Source organism: Balaenoptera musculus, chromosome 2 (assembly GCF_009873245.2).
Source record: "Balaenoptera musculus isolate JJ_BM4_2016_0621 chromosome 2, mBalMus1.pri.v3, whole genome shotgun sequence".
Taxonomy (NCBI): Eukaryota; Metazoa; Chordata; class Mammalia; order Artiodactyla; family Balaenopteridae; genus Balaenoptera; species Balaenoptera musculus.
This window is the reverse complement of record NC_045786.1, coordinates 59,154,655-59,174,401: the sequence shown is the minus strand read 5'-3', so window position 1 is coordinate 59,174,401 and position 19,747 is coordinate 59,154,655. Positions and strand designations below refer to the sequence as shown.

The following is a 19,747-nucleotide window of genomic DNA, read 5'->3' as shown; positions in this document are numbered from 1 at the left end:
CGCAAGACCTCATATGGTCTAGCTCCTCTCTGCCTCTTGCCACTCTTCCCCTTGCTTTTTCTGCCCCACTCCCTTGATTTTCATTCAGTTCCTCTAAAGCACCAAAAAACCAAAAACAAACAAAAAAAACCTGCCGTCTGGATCTTCGCTGCGGCATGTAGGGTTTTAGTTGCGGCATGCGGGCTCTTTTAGTTGCAGCATGTGGGATCTAGTTCCCTGACCAGGGATCGAACCCAGGCCCCCCTGCATTGGGAGCATGGAGTCATAATGGCTGCACCACCAGGGAAGTTTCTGTCTGTTTAGTTTTGTTTCATCATGTTTATTCCACTAGACAGTAAGCTCCATGAAAGCAAGAACCATGTCTGTGTTGCTGTATTCCTCAAGTCTGCCACAGAGGGTAATCAGTATCAGTTGAACAAATTAATGAAACTATACTGCAATATAGACAGCTGCTAAAAGGATTTATGCTTCCTTCCTGGGGAATCTGCCTGGTCAGACCACATGTTACCCCCAAATTCCTCCTTGAGAAGGATTCCTCATTGTGGGTTGGGAGAAACCAAGCCAAATTCCCAAATGTTTGTCCAATCTGCTGCTTTACCACCCCCAATACAGGCTCTTCTTACTTCTTGACCTGAGTTTTTTGACAGTCTCCTAACCAGTCTATCTCCATACTGTCTTGAATTCAGGAATCTGGCAAGGACTAAGAACTGCAGGCATGGATGGGGAAAAAATTACATCTTGATTTTCATAAACCTCTAACTGAAAATTTGCACTTCCTTTGATTATAAATGTTGGCAACAAGCCCCAGGAGTACTGACAGGACCAGTGACTTCAGCACCCACAGAATCACAGATATTTTTACATCACATTACTGCTGTTGCGGATGTTGAAATATCATTTATGATCATTACAACTTTAAAATTATGGTAGTTATTAGAGCTGCTGCTAGATTACATTATTTAATCCTTTAGTAAGAAACAGATATTCCCATATAACTTTTTCATATTAATATATTTAGTAGTAATGCTAATATTTTGATAGTTATTTTTCAATATAGTTGATTTCCTTGGTAATGCTATGCATTTTATTTTCTGCACTTGAAACATTATTCTGAGAAGGGTTTACAGGCTTCACCAGATTGCCTAAAGTGTTCGTGGCAGAAAAAAGTTTAAGAACCTCTGGTCCAGTTTTTCTTCATCTCACATCACTGCCTTGCAAAACAGCCTTAATGCCTTCCCCCTGGCTGCAAAGTAAAAGCTAAATCCCTTCGTATGGAATTCAAGGCCCATTTGTAATCCATTTTCAAAAAACCTTACTATCTTCATTTTTTATCAGTACCCTGGATACAACCTGTGTTCCAGTCGTACCAAATTACTGGAGTACACCAAAAATGCACTCATAGCTGCAGGTCTATTTTTAGCTTCTCTTCAAGAACTACTCTTTTTTTAAGGCCTACCTCAAAATGTTACCCTGGTAAATCCCTCCTTTGACTTCCCCCAAGCACAACCACTGAATCCTTCCTTTGCATTTTCAGGAACACTTTGCTTATAGCTATTTGATAATTTATCAGATCCTGTGTTTCTTTTGTGTTATATTGGGAACTTCTTGAGGAGAGAGACGTCCTCAACTTTATACCCCAAACTCATAGTAAGTACTTGTTTGAAAATATTTGAATGAATTAATATATGTAAAATACTCATTCTCCTGAGGGATGAGTAAAATCCATAACGACCACATTAGTTTGTCCTGCAAAACAAGAACTTCTTTTGATACATATAAGCCCACTTGAAAAATCCACCAGCCCCAAGAAAAATAGAAGGTTATCATCTTACAGTCACTGCCTGGACCCAGCTGCCTTTAGTTAATTTCTATCCTTGAAGATAGCAGAAGCACCCCTAGCAGGAACCCATTTGCTGATTCCATAAACCTTTTGGCTGTATCACTAATGTCTTCTCATATTTCCCTTCTTTGACTGATGCCAAATATATTTTCATCCAGTCTCCTTCAAGCAGACGCTTTCTATTACTTGCCCAGGATTTTCTAACCATCAGGTTATGGTATGATTTTTATATCCTAGAACATTCAGCTGCTTTATGCCAATCTTAAACAAATGCAGATGGAAGGTTTAAAAAATTCTTTTCCTAAGGAGCTTGAAAAATTAAAAAGGAGACCATTCCTTAATTTCATAGTTCAGTGAACAGCTTGAGTAACCGGATCTACGCGTGTGTGCGCAGGCACTGAGGATGAAAGGAATGTTAGCAGCCCTGACCTGAAGTTAGAATCTCACGGAACCACAGACTTTTAAGAGCTGAAAGGAACCTTTTAACGAATAGCTGAGAGATGTGTCTTGCCCAGGGGTTGATCTGCTGGTTGAATCTCAAATTTAGCAAGTCCAAATACAGAATTCTTGCTCTTTTCCTCCACGATGTTTCATCCTTAACTCTACGCGTTCTCAGGCCATGGCACCTCTGTCCACTACCCAGTTGCTCAAGCCCAGAAGTCTAGGGGTCAGGTCATTCTTGATTCTTTTTCCTTCATTCTCCACATCCAATCCCTCAGCAACTTCTGTTCATTATACTTCCAAAATATGTTCTGAATTCATTAGCAGTTGTTTTTCTTTTTCGTTTTTTTTTTTTTTTTTTTTGCCCCCACTGCCTCCACTCCAGACTAAGCCACTGTCACCTGGACCAAACTTCTTTCTTTCTTTATTTTTTAATTAATTAATTTTATTTTTGGCCGCATTGGGTCTTCGTTGCTGTGTGCGGGCTTTCTCTAGTTGCGGTGAGCGGGGGCTACTCTTCATTGCGGTGTGTGGGCTTCTTAGTGCAGTGGCTTCTCTTGCTGCAGAGCACGGGCTCTAGGCGCGCAGGCTTCAGTAGTTGCGGCGGGTGGGCTCAGTAGTTGTGGCTCGCAGGTTCTAGAGTGCAGGCTCAGTAGTTGTGGCATGCGGGCTTAGTTGCTCTACAGCATGTGGGATCTTCCCGGACCAGGGCTCGAACCCGTGTCCCCTGCATTGGCAGGCGGATTCTTAACCACTGCGCCACCAGGGAAGTCCCATGGGCCAACCTTCTAACTAGTCTTTCTGATTCCTCTCTTGCCTCCTCACAATTCCCTTCACAGCAGCCAGGGTGATCCTTTAAAAATATAAATCAGATCTTGTCACTTCTGTAGAACTCTCTTCTCTCTTCATAAGTATCATATACTTATCATACAATTTAAACTCTTTACCATGCTTTACAAGGTGTGTTATTTGTGTGTTACAGAATCTCATTATTGCCTTCCTTGCAACTTCAAACCACTCTACCTCTCATTTACTCTGCTCCAGCCTCACTAGTTTTTTTTTTTTTTCCTTGAACCCAAAGAGTTCATTCCTGCCACAGGACTTTGGCTTTTCTATTCCCAGTCCTCACAGGGCTGGCTCCTTCACATCAATCTGCTCTCTCTCTAAACATTACTTTTTCAGGGAGGCTTTTCCTCTACCCTAGTTAGTTTGTGTCATTTCATCTCCTCTAGGCAACTAGCTGACATGAGTCTGTTAGGTTACTTGTTTATAGTCTCTTTTCCCCCAGCAGGATATAAACTCCATGGGGACAGGGACCTAGGATAGCTCCTAACATAAGAAAGGCATTCAACAAATACCACTGAATGACTAGGTCAAATTCTGGTTCTCAGAACCCCCATACTGTGCCGCTGCTTGGAACTCCTGTCAGTCTCGTTAAATATCTCTAAGATAGGACCGCCACAGTGGAATTTGGAGTCAGAACGATCTGGGTATAAATCTCTTTTTTGCCTTTTCCCAGTTGCATAAGCTGCAAGGTGCTTATCAGCTTTGAGTCTTAATTTACGTACTGGATAATGGGTGTAATAGTCCTACTCTATAAGGTTGTAGTACAAATTAAATGATATATATAATTTATATAAAAAGCAGAGCAAAGTGCTTGGCCTATAGTATGTATCTAATTGTTCTTTCCCCTTGAGTCTTTCATAAATTATAGTAGCTAATATTTACTTAGGTGTTTATTCTGTGACAGGTACTAAATATCTTACATGGATTAACTAATCCACATAAAAATTCTACACCATAGACACTATAAATATCCCTGTGTTACAGGCTGAGCCACAGAGTGGTTTAAGCAATTTACCTAAGGTCACACAAGTAGAAAACCACAGAGCCCAAACTTGAACCCAGCAGTTCAATCCAATTCCAGAGGTAGTGAAAGAGTCATTGATTATCTTTATTGTGACCCTATAGTAAGAAGCACATTTCACATTGTAACCCATCACATGTGTCTGTTCTGAAGTGGAAACAAGTTTTCACAAAATAATATTTACCCTTACTATATGTAATGCATTCTGATCGTTTCTCTTCAATTTAATTAAAAAATGTTTTTGACCAACTTATTGATTTAATGTCCCCTTAATGAGTCAAAACCATACTTTGAAAAAGTATTGTCTAAATTACAATAATCCAACTACTCTTACCTTCCAGTTACCTCAACTTCTACTAGAAAAACTCCGATAGTCATCAGTCTAGACTTTTATATTTCATTTACATTTCAGATAAAGTCCTTATTAGTTAAGATGCTGGTCCCCCAAGACTCAGATGTGCTCCCCATGCAAACTCTCTGGCAATTATGGAAAAACCAGCTCTTGTCAGATGAGATTCAAGCAATTCTTTCACTCTTCAAAAATTATTTACCACTATTAAAACTCAATACAAGCTGCCCTGTGTTAGAACAATTGATGCAGATGTCTGTCTTTCCCACTAGACTGTCACGCCAAGGGCAGAAACATGTTTTATAAATACTCTTGTGGTCCCAAATAGTGAACTGACATGCAATGGAGAACACAGCAGCTGATTATAAAGAACTGGCTCCCAAGTGTCAGGTGGTGTTTGAGACTCAAGACAAAAGACTACTTCTATACCCACTGTCTTATATATTCTTATCTAAACATCTAAGGCGTCTTCTTACCAACCCAGTGTTGTAGGTGGTTTACAAAAATCCTTCTAGCTGGACAATTTGCATTGACCCTGCTCTTAATTTCCCAATGCCATCCCTATCTCATGGCTCCTTCTCCTTCCTGCATTTTTCTAGGCTAACAGAGCTTACATTTATGCTTCTGGCAGAAGTTTCTCCCTACAGACCACATTCCCATGAAAACTAAACTGAAATGGCTTCTGGGTGAGAGGAAGTACATTAACATTTTTCAGTTGACCTTTGTAACTCCTGATCCTCATCTTTTCTGTGAGTTGGTGTATGAGCTAGTGTTTATTTCTATAGATATTATAAAATATATTTCTGAGCACAGGCTATGTATCAAAAGGCAAATAAAGAAAACAAAGAAAAGGCCCTTGGAACCCTCAGTTGCAAGGCAGGAAATTTAGAGGGCAGGAAGTAGCTATGAGCTTTTCCGCCAAGCAATACTTCAATTTCCCCACCCTCAGGGAAAGATTATCCTGTTGTTGTTTTAATCCAGCAGATGCTGAGCAGTTAGAGAAAGGGAACAAACAACTGGGGGAGATATTGCCACCTGTTTATGTTGACTTTTACCAAACAAGACTGGCCACCAGTGTTGAGGGTAAGGGAGGAGCTAAGGTGGGAACAGGAAATGCTAACTCAAGTTGTCAGCTTTCTGACTGTTTAAGGGGGAAAAAGGTGCCAAGGAATTACGTGGTCATTCTCGATGGCCAAGAGGCAAAGGCAGGATGATGCATCTTGTTTACTAATATAGCAGGGCTGGCCTTAGTGTGTGCATGGAGTCACACATGTGAGTCATGAAATTAACTTAGCTGCCTACTCTGTATTTATTTTCCCCTTCCTTACTGACTAAAACCTGTATATTATTGGGGGCAGTAACGTCCAAGGAAAGATGACATTCCTCTGCCTTCCATATAGCTAGCTGTTGTCATGTGATTACGTTCTGGAAGTTGAGTGTGGCTTCCAGGAAGGCTCTTTAAAGGGTGCTGACTCAGCTGAGTTTGCCCATTTGGTCCTTGCCCGTTTTTTCTTTTCTTTATGCTGCCAGGAATTTCAAATGATGGCTGACGGTCAAGTGGCTATTTTGGACCATGAGGTGACCTTGAGAAAGGAACCATATCGTGGCGCAGACAGGAGCCTCTATATTGGTCTTGGACTGCCTACCTTTGGAATACTTTTCAGTGAGAGAGATAAGTTTCTTATTCAAGCTTTTGCTGATTTGAGTTTCTGTTAAATGTAGTCAAGCCTGATCCTAACTGAGTTACCTCAATAATTCTTCGCATTCATGTAACAGAGTCTTCATATCCTCCAAAGCATGGTCGATTCTGTTACCTGATTCTATCTTTCTAACAAGTGTAGGAGAGCTGAGGCATGTCAGATGAGAAAACTGGAGCTGGAACAAAGCAAGTCTCACCCAATGCCACACAACTAGCTACTTGGAGAGCTGCAGGGTTTGGAAGCCAGGTGAGCTCACCCCTAGGATTTTAAAAGCATGGTGGAAGTAGGTGACAAATTTCCTTTAAAAATGATTTTGATTGGTGAAGTAGTGGTTATTTTTAAAAGCAAGCATTTAAGGACAATTTATCTCTTCAGTCAAAAGGAAGTCAAAAGTCTCCTATCAAGGGGACTGAAGTCACTGACTTTAAGAACATCAGACTTCTTTCAAGTTGCCTCCAGAATACTACCGCTACATTAAAATGAATTATAACTCATTGTATTCTTATAACATACATTAAGAGAGCTGAATTCTCAAACAGGCTAAGACACATTTTGAATAAGCAATTAGTAAAATGAATGTGTTACTGCTTTAAAAGCATAACAGACTTGATGATTACTGTAGAGTTGACAAAGTCTTTAAGATGAAAAGGCAATGCAGGTAAAATTGAATCGGGTGGATTCAACACAGAAAAGTTTTAATGAGGCAAATGTCAAGCAAGCATATCGACTTCTTAAAAAACAAAGAAAATCTAAAAGTTTAATTACAAAAACACTTGTACAGAAAACTTGGCATTTCAACAGTTTCAAACACATGTACACAAATTTTTTTCTAAAATTTTATTTTGTCAGAAATAAAACACTTTGTCTCATTTTCCTCAGCTGCTCCTTGTGTTTCAATAAAAAGAAAGAAATCTGTAACACTGAATAGGCAACAACTTATTTCTTGAGAAGAACATGTAAGTGCAATAACATCTACAAGTTTACTGGGAAATGTGAATTAGGTATCATGTTAGCCTGTGACCTCATTTACTACCTCCTGGCTGGGCAAAGAGGAGAGAGGAGGTGACGCAGACCTGCTTCACAGAACCTGCTTGTTTTGTGGCAGCTGGATCCCAGCCACCAGTGAGTCAGGTGTGTAGCTGCTAGGAGGGCCAGCCAGCATGTCAAAAGCAGGCTGTTATTTTGTGAAAATGATTTCAGACTGTAGGCTTTCTCAAGATCTCGTGCTTTCCTGAATATGCAGATGTCTCAAGTCAATGTCAGGTATCCTAGCTAGACTCAGGAGAATGATGATCTTTGGACCAGCTTACAGCCTTTCCTGGTCTACGGCACTGCTAAGAACGCTGTGCAAAACTGACACAAAGGAGAAACAGAGAGTAGGAGGAAGAAAGGAGAGAAAGTATTTGGCAGAAGGCAGACACAAACTTCCAGAACTGGCTTGGGTGTCCTGCCACAGACAGACAGTGCATTCCAGCTTGGACTTAGCAGGCAGGGAGTCTGAGAGAAGTGACAGGAATGGCAGGTGAGAGCAGGAAAACAAGAAAATAGAGAAGAGCAGGTGAGTTGGCTAGGTTTACAGCAATAGATAATGATGGGCTCTTATTCTAAAAGCCTGCCAAGTGGTGATATATGGGCTTCGGTACATGGAAATTTGATGTGTGTTCGTGTCAGAATTTTCAAAAAGGTTTTTTGTTGTTGTTTTATTTCCTTTGGGTTAAGAAAGAAATCAGGGGAGGGGATGCTGAGAAGACAGGATGATGCAGCAACATGACGGGGGTTTCTGGCTTGCACCCTGGCCTGTGAGCATATTGTGAGGGGGCCACACTTCCACCCGCCTTCGGTGGCGGTGGTGCCTAGACAATGGGCTCAGCATGCCCTGCTTTGGCTCCAAAGATCTCAGCTGCAACCACCAGCCTTGTGCTCCAGAGCATCCAAACACAACACAACAAAACCAAACCCTGAGGTGAGAAACAGAAACCCTTCTTCCCTTTTGGTGCTTAAAAAAAAAAAAAAAAAAAAAAAAAAATCACTTACTAATTAAGCAGGGAGAAGGAAGGGAAGCCTGTCCTTTTGACAGAGACTCTGCAGTTATGATTAGAGAAGGAAGACAAAGGACATGAGAATTCCCCCATGTCCTTCTCCATCAGCTGGAGGCTATTCTGAATGGCATTTCCACCCATCCATATCCATGAATCGGTACACCTCAAGCAGACAGGGATTCCCTCTGTTTTCACTTATGATAAACTTTAGGATTTTTTTCAATACCAAATGAGAAACTACTTTTCTCGTTCTGTCCTGTTTACCAATGACCTTTTCCTCAGCAAAAATATTTCACAAGTCACTGCCAACAGATGGGAACAGAAGAGCCTTGCTGGGGCTGGGACGCAGGGTATGTGCAGGCAATGCTCAGAAAACAGCAGGCAGTACCAAGGAGGAAGGAAAGAGCATTCTCCTTCAGGGCAGCAACCACAAAGCTTCCACGAGGGCTGGCACCCACTGAGCGCTGTGTGGGGTACGAAACACAGCCTCACTCCACAGGACACTGTCAACAAGAAGCTCCTTTCTCTGGAGTCACAGCAGGACAATGATGGGAGAAGACTGGGCCTGGCCAATGAGAGAAACTCTCCTTCAGAACCCTGCTGAGCAACAAAGCCAAGAGGTCAGAAAATGGAGATGTCTAGCTTGGTGGGGGTGAAGGAAATAAAAAAATAACCCCCAAAAGCATTAAAAAAAAGTGACAGCTAGGTAGGAAAACCACTGATAAAACCACAGAGCCACTGATAAAAGAGTCCAATCTGAATGAAGCAGAACAATAAGAAGGCTTCCATTCTGCTGCAGAAGATGCCAGTCTCAGGGGCGCCTGGTCAGCAGAATATATGCAGACCCACTTTAACAGAAATAGAAATGATAGGAAACTGAAGACTTGGGAGAGTGGCTGCACACGGTCAAAGCTTCACGAGGACGATTCCATAGGAAGTTCACATACATGTTCCTTTTGTTGCTCCCTCATATGGCTTCCTGGGGTGAAGGCATTTAACTCAACTGACAGTTCCTTCACAAGCAGAGTAATCTGTACTCCCTCTCTGCCTCCACTCAATTCAAATTTCCATGGATGGCTTCTCATTCCAAACAAGTAAAACCACTTACAGAACATCTTGGAGCTTTAAGACCTGTCGAATTGGGAGAAAAAAAAAAAAAAGGATACCAAAACGTAAGCACAGATCAGAAAGGGTTAAGGCTATGGGTTAAAATAATGCTTTGCTCTATTTTCAAAAGGGTTAAGGTACGTGGAACCTAGAAAAATGGTATAGATGTTCTTATTTACAAAGCAGAAATAGAGACACAGACGTAGAGAACAAACATATGGATACCAAGGGGGAGGGGGGGTGGGAGGAACTGGGAGATTGGGATCGACGTATATACACTCTTGATACTATGTATAAAATAGATGACTAATGAGAACGACTGTAGAGCACAGGGAGCTCTACTCAGTGCTCTGTGGTGACCTAAATGGGAAGGAAATCCAAAAAAGAGGGGATATGTGTATACTATGGCTGATTCACTTTGCTGTACAGCAGAAACTAACACAACATTGTAAAGCAACTGTACTCCAGTAAAAATTAATAAAAAAATAAAATTAAATTAAATGGAAAAAAGAAAAACTTCATGGAGTTGTGGCAAGGAGTCAACGAGCCAGCACACGTAAAGTACTTAGGATGTGCCGGCATGTGTAAATGCTCACAGTGTCGTTTATTATTATTATTATGCAGAATAAACACCCAGTGCTACGTGGCCAAAAAAAAAAAAAAAAAAGGGTTACGGTGAGTAGCAGGGTGTATGTAAACTAAAGAGCTCATAAAGCTGCAAGCAACCAACCTCACTGAGGCATTTTAGACAACATTTCAGTGAAAAATGTGGCCCTGCTCCAGCTCAGCCACAATGGGGAGGTTGGAAAATTGCCAGCCGAACACAGAAAAGCAAGTATCAGGGACAAATCTGATGATGAAAAATTTGTACTTTACTTTAGTCCTGGTCATTCAAAACCAATTTTCTTCAAGTATAAATCTAAGGCCCTCTGCATGGATAGGGATGTACTATGTGCATAAGATGAATACATTTTTACATTGATAAAAATGCAATCACATATATTTTTTTTTCCAATCCTCAAACAGGCAAATATTTATCACTTGGTTCAACTGAAATCAAGCAACATATGGCTTTTGATAGTTTATATACAGTAGTCATCTGTTAATATGAAATCACCCCCATGACTTCCTCCCAGCTCTACTTTTTCTAAGTACAAGTTAGCCACAAAGAAAGATGACAGCTGGGATAATTCTTCCATTATATAACTATAAAAATAATTATAAAATGGCTGACCAAAATTTTATAACATTATAATTGCTGGATTGTAATTTTTTCCTAATTACCTCCCATTTATCTTAATGCTCTCATTCTATGATTTTTTTTTAGTGCTTTCCCCTTACACCCATCCCTACCTCCTTGTATCAACGTTTTAGAAACCCCACTGAGTTCAGATACATGTGTTCTAGTTCTGCACCCACCTACTCAGGTATTTTCAGGCAAGAGATTCTGCCTCTTTGGGACTCAGTTTCTTCATATGTAAAATGATGGGATTTCTAAACACCCCTTCCAGCTCTAATATGCTCCTCTAAAGCTGTAGACCATTAGCTTCCTTTCACTCACTGGGTCCTGACAATGGAAGAAACCTTTGCCAAGCTCATGTCAGAGTAATTAACTGCACCATGAATGCTGGGGACATCAGGCCTAGCTGTCTGTACATACTTGTATAATGAGGCCAAGCTAGTGTTAATCACAGTCTTTATAATTGTTTCATTTGACAGTTTCAGAGGGTATGGAGAACTATCCATTCTTAGTTATGTTTACATGGCTAGATTGTAAGAATCTGCGGTAATAAAACGGTTCACATTTTCAGGTACTGTTTCTTTCAAGGGCAAAATATTTGTAGGTTAAAATCAAGAATAATCATCACATTCTAGGTTTTCAAAGACACCTCGTAAAGCAGATACTACAGTTTATATCCTTAAGATAGATAAAGCTTTAGGAGAGTCTTACTGGCCAAATGCTCAAAATGGAAAACCATTTTTGGCTCAAAACTTGCAATAACTGCCCTATACCTATGTGAGGAGACACCACGTTATCAATTACTGTGTTCTTTCACAATCCTCCATACTGTTTCTCCCAGCTCTCTCTTTTCAAGCCTACAAGAGTGCTAATTGAAAACACTGTGTGAAAATGAGAAGGATGATGAGCTCCTAAAAATCCCAAGCCTAGATTTACAAGCTGTTCCCTTCACAAACAGCAGCAGTAATGCCATTTCTTTATTCTGCAGGGAGTCCAGCCATCTCTTAGAAGTATGGTCCTTTCCATCTGGCTACTCACTAGAAGGACAGTAATCCTTTCCCCATCAGAGCACGGCTGAGGCTAAAGTATAATAAATTGCCTTGTACAGTTACTATTCGAGGGCTTGGACAAGAAGGATAAAGACTACTGCTTTTGTCTATGCTGGCAGATGTGGCCTCATTAGATAAAGAATCATGGGTTTTATTTATTCTTGCACATGTTGCTCAAGGTCCAGACCATGTTAGAATATGAGTATGTATATGAGTGTGCTCATGTACCTGCAAGACAAATAAATAAGGATCCAAGCCCACGACCAGCCATTCTAAGGAGCATATCCTGCTATCCATTCTTGTTTTAGTATTCATATATGGCCACTCATTGTATGGTCCAACCCCAAGATTTCCACACAGTTTATATGGCTGCAGGTATGGAACAATTTAACTGAGAGACCAACGGGCTGTCAATTTTGTGGAATGACATACTAAAGGGTACCCTATCTCTACAGGAATTTGAGTGAACAAATATCAGTTCCGTTTAAGAAATGATACCTGATGACTGACCATTAGTACCAAAAAGTTTATATAAGCAGATTCCTTTGGGAAATGTAGTTTTTCCTCTTCTAAAAGGATGCAACACATACTACTAGTCATTTGTTGAATATGTTTTTAAAAAGCTTATTTTCTCTTTCCTCTCTTTCTACTTATTGAGAGTTTATTTATTTTTTAATATATTTAATCAAGGCATTAACTGTTTCACTGTAAGGTTAGTCCACATTAACATTTAACATACTACAGTTACTCTGATATTGAGTGATTAATGAAAAGCTTCTTACTTATAGAGGCTTGTACACATACAATGTCTCACTGACTATTGTAAATTATCATTAAATTTACAGGGGAAAGGAAGCTTAACAATTAAGCGATATTTATTTTGTTCTATGTGTTGTTTTGGGGGGTTATTTTCTCTAAATTTCTCACTCACCCTTCAAAGCCCTTTGGGAAACTAATACCTGAGAATACAGCTAATAAGTGACAAAGCTAGAACTGAGGTCCAACCGCAAAAATCACGCTCTTTCCATTAAGCCATGTGGAGGCAGGCATGAGGAAAAACTATCTTGATTCAGTTTTCCAACACTATTTACTACATTTAGCAACCACGCAACAGGAATCTTAATCAAGTCTCCAACTCACTTATTCAGTGTATTTCCAGGGTTTTAGTAGTATTGATAAAGTCTAGTGCCATCTTATTTTTGATGACACGCTGGCACGTACGAATCATGTCAGTGAGCACTCACCATTCCCTAACGATCAAGCCTGTTCACAACTTCTCGAACTGTAGCTATGAAGTTTTCATTGTCTTGGGGATTAGCTAAAATAATACTGTGCAGTCTGTTCATATAGGAGTCGATAGTGTCCACTGTAGGTGTCTCTCCACTTCCTGAAGTGAGATAAGAAGAGAAAGTAAGAAAATCCTCCCATTCAGTTCAACCATAACACAGATCAGTGATTCCACAGCGAAAGAAACTTGACTCTAATGTGGTCTGCTCCATAGAGAAGATTTTACTTTCAGAGGAGAGACTTTTAGACCTCAAAGAAATGAAATTAATCCACATACTCTAAATAAACAGATGGGCTATATAATTGCTGTGCAGTATACAGGAGTAGTTGCATAGAACAAAAGGTTAAAGACTCTCCCAGCTCTGCTGTGACTATTTTCAAAATGAAAGAGTATATAAGAAATACTAGTATTTGTTTTCCTTTTCCTTCCCATTAAGACAATATTACAAAGCAAGCAAATATACATCAGAAAAATGCTCTCCGGGGGATGGGTGAGTTGGGGGAGGGGATCAAGAAATAAAAACTTCTAGTTATAAAATAAGTCATGGGGATGTAATGTACAGCATGGTGACTGTAGTCAATAATATTGTACTACATGTTTGACAGTTGCCAAGAAAGTATATCTTAAAAGTTCTCACCACAAGAAAAAATTTTTTTGGTAACTCTGTATGGTGATTCATGGTACTAGACTTGTGGTGATCATTTCACAGTGTATACAGATAGCAAATCATTACGTTGTACACCTGAAACTAACACAATGTTATATGTCAATTACACCATAATTTAAAAAAAAAAAGAAAAGTGCTCCACTCAGGACTTTAATATTACTCAGTTTCCACTGTTCAGAATATCAAATTAAGCTTAATAGAAAGTAGACTGCATGAAAATATAACTGAAGAAAAATTTAACTGAGCAGAGAGCCTGAAATTCTGGATGATTTTGACCAATACTGAGATTCTATTACATGGCCCACAAAAACCTCTGAGGAAAAGACCCCTGAGTTTACTGATTTTCCTCTGGAGGCAAGACTTCAGCCTCACCACACCAGTACCAACATGAACAGAACCTCCCCCCGCCCCCGCCACTTTACAGGGCTCAGCTAGGGATGACATTACCAGGCAAGGGCATGCTGGCGAAGCTGCTTGTCAACACCTGCCGCAGGGTCTCCAGGTGCTGCTGTAAGACGGTGTTGCGGCTCCGCTCCTGGATCACGTCCACCTCCAGCTTCTCCACCGCTGTGCGCATGCTCTCCACGTGCTTTTGCAGGGCTGCGTTCCTCTCCTCAAACTCCATGTTGGATTTTCGAAGCTGACGGAGCTCTGCCTCCCGAGCTGAGGACAAAACCCCCACAAAACCCAGGTAATACCAGCCTCTCTGCGGAGTCCCGATGACTCTTACAGGAAGTCCTGCTTAGCTGTCTCTAATTAGCTACCCCTCCTCGTGTCCCTATTCTCATTATGGCCTTCCAGATAGCAATTTCAGCAATAAAACGCCTGGCTCCCCAGAGTTATTTTAATTCTTAAAGCTGGTCATATTCTATACTTAAGATTGCAAGGAACAGCTGTAATTCCCAGTATTTGTTTGTTTGTTTGATTTTTTAAAGCTGTTCAATGAGAAGCCTGAGGGGTTCCACAGGGGGATCCTGGGAGACTGGGCAAGCACAGCTGTGGGTCCACATCTTTACTGCAGTGGGGTCAGCTTTGCTCGTATTTATTTTATATTTTGGACATCCATGTAAGCTTTCATTTGTACAAAGGGTTCTAGGCTAAGAGCCTGCAAGAAATTGAATTAGTGATGTATATTTATTTCCTCTGATCCAGAGACTAAAGCAGCTTTGACAACACTGGCTCAGCTGTCCTCTACGGGTCTCTGAGTAGCTGCTTTTAATAGAGAGTGAAATAGAAGCAGTTTTCTTCTTCCAGACCAGTCCCAGGGTCTGGAATATCACTACCGTTGCTTTTCAGCAATGAATTCCTCCCGACAACTAAATCCCCTGTCATAGACCTGAGTAACACAAAATGATCCTTTGGTAATCACCTTTGCTGTGGTTCAGGAATTCCTCTGTAAATATAGGGATGTCAAAAACAGACCGTTCCTTTACCTCTGCTTCTTTCTGCGAATCAAGAGTAACAAAATAGTTAATTCTTAAACAGAAGCTAAATTAAACAGTAGTGCCTAAAGGCACAATGGTCATGTTTTCCTTAAAGAAATAGTAGGATGAGCAGGAATCAGTCTAGGTGAGGCTGTGAGGAAAATGTATTCACCTTTTCTTTGTAACCAAGAAAGCTCAAGCAGGTCAAATATTCAGATCTCTCAGGTGACAACTGCTGTGCAATGAGAAACCTTAAAACAAACCTACATAAACTTCCCTAATGGAGATTTTGGAAACCATTTCTTAGCTCTGTGCTTTGAATAGGGAACAGTATACAGTGGAGAAAGTGGTTGAGGTAGGAATATAGAAAGAGAATTTCTAGGTGTTTTTTCTGTTGCTTCTGTTGGTTGTGCACATAAAGTGCTCTCTGAGATAGGATTATGCAATCTAAATTTGCAGAGTGGACAATAAGAATTTTAAGCAGAGATATGCCAGCCATGAGCAATAATAATGGTATTCCATTGGGATTTCTACTTTTACTTCTACTTATTTATAAGGGCAGCCTATAGTTGGGGATCTTTTAGACTTTCTTCGGACACCGGAAAAACAAACAAACAAAACCAAAAATCCAGAAATAACTGGGCTCTAAGTATGAGAATGCCAAGGATTATGTTAGATAGAAAAGAATAATAAACCTAAAATTAATTCACCAATAAGCCATTAAAAATAAAAGTCTCACAAAACCACTGCAAAATATATTCCACAATGATCCTTGTGAATAAAGTCAATATTTCAAAATGCTTTGGCTGCAGTTTCTACAATGAATTTGAAGTTGAAAGCATTAAGAACGTAAATTATAAGTGTCTTGGCAGTATTTAAAATCTTGCATAATATAAGATGGTAAAGAGAACAGTGGGAAATGAGTACTGAAGAAATTGCTAGTGAAATCTGAAGATTCCAAAACCTTTATAACATAAAGAACAGTTTAAAAAATCTAGAAATCATTCCTATAGAAACACATTTAATGCCAGAGATAGAATGTATCTCTCCTACCCTTGCCACCACTAGTCTTTTATCTTTGAACACAAATATGATTTGGGGCCCAGTAGAAAGGTTAAGCACTTAACAGCCTATGAGGGAATTCTGACAGCCAAGATCCTGTTTTCATACTGGTGTCTGCCTCCTTAGGGGTCGGGGCTGCGCTGTGTGAGCTGCCCGCCAATGGCAGCTGATCAAGAGAGACTTCTAAGGTGGAAGTCTGAAAAACAATGTATTTACCTGAAAACACTTTCAGGGCACTTAGTTTTTACCCTATCTTTTACCTCTTAAAGAAAGAAAGTGAAGTTTTCCAGAACAATTTAAAAAGAAACAACAAAATTACCATTGAAAGCCCCAGTTTCAACATGCAAAGCTCTACCTCTAGCCAGCTCTTGGTGGATTTCAAAGAGAACTACTGTATGGACAAGAAAGGCTGGTTCCAGAAGGTATCTTAGGCATATTTCTCAGTGACTTTCTCTCGACTCTGCTGGCTTACCATATTCTTTAACTCTGTTACTATACAAGACATAACAGATATAAGCATAAGTCCATACATGACTTAGGATAAGGTCTTATGATTTTATCATCTCATCTTGTTTGGTCTCTTAGTTAACTGCACAGGCTTCTGTGAGATCAGGTTACCTAGCCATAGGTCTGAATATCTGCCAGTCAGATGGGTAGGTGGGGATGCTTGGCTCCCATTACCATGGTACCAAGAGCCCTCTCCAAGGCCTAGATTCTGCTCAGATGGGTAATTCTGCTCTCTTCCCTGCCACAGCAGTCCAAACCAAACCAGGCTAACTACATAAGGGCAGAGGACAGCACCACATAGGTGCATTTATTAACACACTGCCTTTTGGTATAGATTCTTAGAGTGCAAAAAAAGAAACACCAAAGCAATTAAATGAAACTGTTCAGTCTCTGAAAGGCAACAGAGAATTCTACTTAACTGAAGAGTCGTCATAAAAACCATCAGCACTCTTCCATTACTGAGTACATTACTTGGCATTGGACAGGATCCTCTTGGGGGCTCAGATATACTTAAGCTGCTCCAAGGGTCACTCAAGGGATTAAAATCATAAGGATTTCATTACCTCTTCATTGAAAGGGTCTAATCTGTTCAGGCTGAGTGTCATTTTGTCATTTCCCATAAATTAAAGGAGAAACAAAATTATTGTTTCTATCTTAGTCCTCACATGAGATTTAGACACTTTCTTGAGAGTAACACTAGCTGACTCCTGGGTCTAGCAGGCTGGCTTTTGATTTGAGAGAAGCAAGAATACTCTTCACTTTGGTTTTCATTCTATATATTGAGTGGAGGGTAAGAGAACAGAGGCCTTTTGAACTGAAACTATTTTGCTGTGATCTAGGCTCAGGGCCAGAATTTCATAGAGAGTGATATGCTTCTCTCAAGTGCCCTTTACCTTAGGGAATGCTCTTAATATTGTGTACCAGGCTTAAGTGCCCCACTGCTATGCAGAATGGCTTGAATGGCTTTCAGGTCAGCATTTCTTTGGCTCTAATATGCTCTCCAGTAACTGCATTGGCAACAATGTCTTAGGAATCTAAGTTCCATTAGGGAATACAATAGGTTTCTTTACTACATACACACAAATCAAATCGTTTCTGTCTCAAGTGGCAACAAATTTCGCTGACATCACAGGCAACCTGGCCCATTTTAACTTGCAACACTGTTTATTCCATATAAGGTGGCAGGTGCTGCCAGGAGTGCTAAATAAGAGGGGGCTACAGAGGCCTGGCTTTCAGTCACAATTCTGCCTCTAACTAATTCAATAAGTGATTCTGGGAAGTTCTTTCCTGTCTCAGGCAAGTCATTTTCCTCACCGGCAAAATGAGGGGGTCATTTGAGAAGATTTCTGAGGTCTTAGTAGTTTTGAAGTGAGCTCGAAGACTATTTTACGGCATTTGCCATTTTATTCCTAATAGGATAAGTAAAGGGAAATAAGCATGTTTTTAGAAACTGATGTTTTAGGCACTTTGCAAGGTACTTGCTCTTTTATTAACTTCCTCATAACTCTGCTCAAGCCATTTTACATATATATATGAATATAAATATATCTGAAGTGCCCCACAAAACTTGGGTCATCTTTAAGGTCTGATTCAGTTCCTCCTTTCCATGGGGGCTTCTGTGGCTCCTTTTGTTTTCCACTTGTAGTGCTTTCTTATTTTTCTTAACTCTTATTATACTCTAAGAGGTTATGTGTAACTACGTTAAACAATTGTCAAAGAGGTTTTGTTTTTATTGCAACTCTTTTGAAATTACCTAGTTTAGTAAGATATTATTCAATAAAAACTGATAAAGTGGGGGACATTAATTGGGTCAACAACCTTACTAAGAGAGCTTTATCCTGATGTGGGCATACAACATTTGAGACCCTACCGTATACACATTTGAGAAATTACTGCTGGCTCCCTCCTTTTCTGTGTTTCACGTGAGTCTAATCCTGAAACAGGGAAATCACACAGAGACTTATTCCTTTTCATATATCATAGAAATTCATATCATACTAATAATGTATTTTAAAAAACCTTCATTTCTCAAATCAGTAGCAGCAGCTTCTATGACTAAATCTACTAAATCTTTTCTGATGGCAACTATTAACTTTATGAGAGGCAAAAATGCCACATATGGTTTGGCCAGCAAAATCCATAGTGATGAAAAGAGTCAGTCATTGACTAGAAAATGTGAGCTCTAATAATTTAGATTACTGTCCATACTCTCTTTTGTAACCATTAAGGATAGAGAAGCTATCTTAATAGGGAAAAAAGGAAGTTTGGTAATTTCATGATATTGGTGGGTTGGGCACACAAAGGAAGGAGAAATAAGTAATTATGTAAGTATCTGGCAATATGGAAAGCTTGCAACACTATTCAATTATAATTTAAAATATATAGTGTACGTACAGTTTCTCAAGCAAAAAAAAAAAAAATAAGATTTCATCCTAATTGAAACACAGAGATGTCATATGTAACTACATTTATATAGGATTTATATGAAGAATAAAATGCTAATATTTACTATGCTTCTCACTTTATAATTCATGGATGGTAATAAATCTATTTGACTTCTGAATCTAAAAGTCTTCTCTATGTTTTGAAGGTCACCAATACCAAATTAGGTATGAGAACTACAACTCCAAGATAAATACATTATTATTTTGAAGAAATGATTTCCTTGATTTAGTAAAAAACCCAATAAATGCAAAAGAGTATATCAGAAAATTCTTTTTGTGTAAATATCCATTGTTATTTCAACAAATGGGTTTTGTATAGAAACAAATAAGTATTTATGGAAGAACTCTTCCATGCAAGGGCATCATGCTAGATGGGATGGGTACAAGATGGAACTAGACCATGCATGCCTTCAAAGAGATTATAATCCAAGCGTGTTAATAACAGAAGCACTTGAGTAACTCTGGCCCCTTAGCCAGATCAGCTAAATGCGTAAGAGAAATATAGAGAGCTGTGAGGTTTAAAAGAAGTTGGAGGAAACAGGAAAAGCTTGAAGGAGGAAATGGAACTTGAAATAGGGTTTGATGGATGACTAGAATTTAGAGGCAAAATTGGACGATGGGAGAGGGTAATAGAAAAAATGAGTGAGGGAAAGAAAGTATTCTCGTGAAAGGAAGAATATGAGCACAGGCATGAGGCAGAAAAGGATGGGGCACTTGTAGGAC

At 39.7% G+C, this 19,747-nt stretch overlaps 1 protein-coding gene across 4 annotated transcripts in view; it reads right to left on the bottom strand.

Moving 5' to 3' along the window:
• Window positions 1–2,985: 2,985 nt before the first annotated feature.
• HMG20A (high mobility group 20A) overlaps window positions 2,986–19,747 on the bottom strand; it is an 81,145-nt gene continuing 64,383 nt past the window's right edge. For 2 of the 4 annotated variants that reach the window (XM_036843806.1, XM_036843807.1), the window contains exons 7-10: window positions 14,957–15,032; window positions 14,035–14,250; window positions 12,877–13,019; window positions 6,872–9,367 (exon numbers count right to left, since the gene is read on the bottom strand). In XM_036843806.1, coding sequence (XP_036699701.1) covers window positions 12,883–13,019; window positions 14,035–14,250; window positions 14,957–15,032 — 429 coding nt within the window. In that variant the 3' untranslated portion in view covers window positions 6,872–9,367; window positions 12,877–12,882. The other 2 variants (XM_036843809.1, XM_036843808.1) reach the window with 2 other exon arrangements.